Consider the following 933-nt stretch of genomic DNA (forward strand, 5'->3'; position numbering starts at 1 on the left):
TGCATGGTTGATCTGGGACTGAAACGCACTCCAGCAAATTTGCTTCACAGCTCACTGAACACTTTTATGCTCCCAGAAGTTTCTTGTAATGGCATTACCTAAAAAATGTTTCCAAGGTAACAATGATGGCTTTATTTCAGCATTAATAAATAATGCAACTCCAAGCTTATCCCTTCTTGTAGGCAAAAGATGATAAATTTTGATCTAGTAATATTTTTTTCTATCAGTGACTGCGATCAATAGAAAAATGTGTTAAACATCCTCTACAAAAGCAATAGCAATTTTTCTTTTATACAACTTAAGGTAGCTTGCAGAGTAAGTTGTTTCATGCTAAATTCAATTGTTACTGTCTGGAGGAGAATTAAGCATCATCTAGGACAATGAACTATTTCATGTCCTGGGACTAGGTTACACAACATGCCTTCAGGGAGTGAACTAAGTCTAACCTCTGCGTCTCATCCTCCCGCATGTCTGACATAAGCCACAGATGGCAACAAACAAAATCCTTTTTAAAGAACAGCCTCAACCTGGACTTCATGAATTTGGGGTACATAAACGTATTTTATGCAAAATTTTACACGTTAGTCAACACTTTTCTGGGGACAGGGTCATTAACTCTTATCAGATGAGTAAAAGGTATATAAAGCTCTTCAAATTTTAAACTAGCTCTTGAAAAGTATAAATATAGTAGTTATAGAATAAAAATATGGTATCTTACATCAAACAAAAGTTTACAGACCAGATTTTGGCCTCTTAAAAAATCAAATGATATTTAAAGGGATACTTACAATTTATGGATTCTTTCAAATAATTGTCAATTGCATCATCTAGAACATTTGTGTCTTTATTTTCTCTTATAAAATGCAGTAAGATATTAGCTTCTGGTGTATCTTAAATCGAAAATGCACAATAAATGAAAAGAAAATTGATTAT

General features: G+C 33.1%; 1 protein-coding gene across 1 annotated transcript in view; it reads right to left on the minus strand.

Moving 5' to 3' along the window:
- The window catches only part of MEIOB (meiosis specific with OB domains), a 38,547-nt gene that overhangs the window by 12,672 nt on the left and 24,942 nt on the right, over window positions 1–933 (minus strand). Inside the window, exon 9 of the mRNA XM_003790904.1 lies at window positions 789–890. Within this exon, the coding sequence (XP_003790952.1) occupies window positions 789–890 (102 nt within the window). The remainder of the gene's footprint in view (window positions 1–788; window positions 891–933) is intronic.

The sequence above is a fragment of the Otolemur garnettii genome, unplaced genomic scaffold (assembly GCF_000181295.1).
Source record: "Otolemur garnettii isolate 467f Iridium unplaced genomic scaffold, OtoGar3 scaffold00044, whole genome shotgun sequence".
Lineage (NCBI taxonomy): Eukaryota > Metazoa > Chordata > Mammalia > Primates > Galagidae > Otolemur > Otolemur garnettii.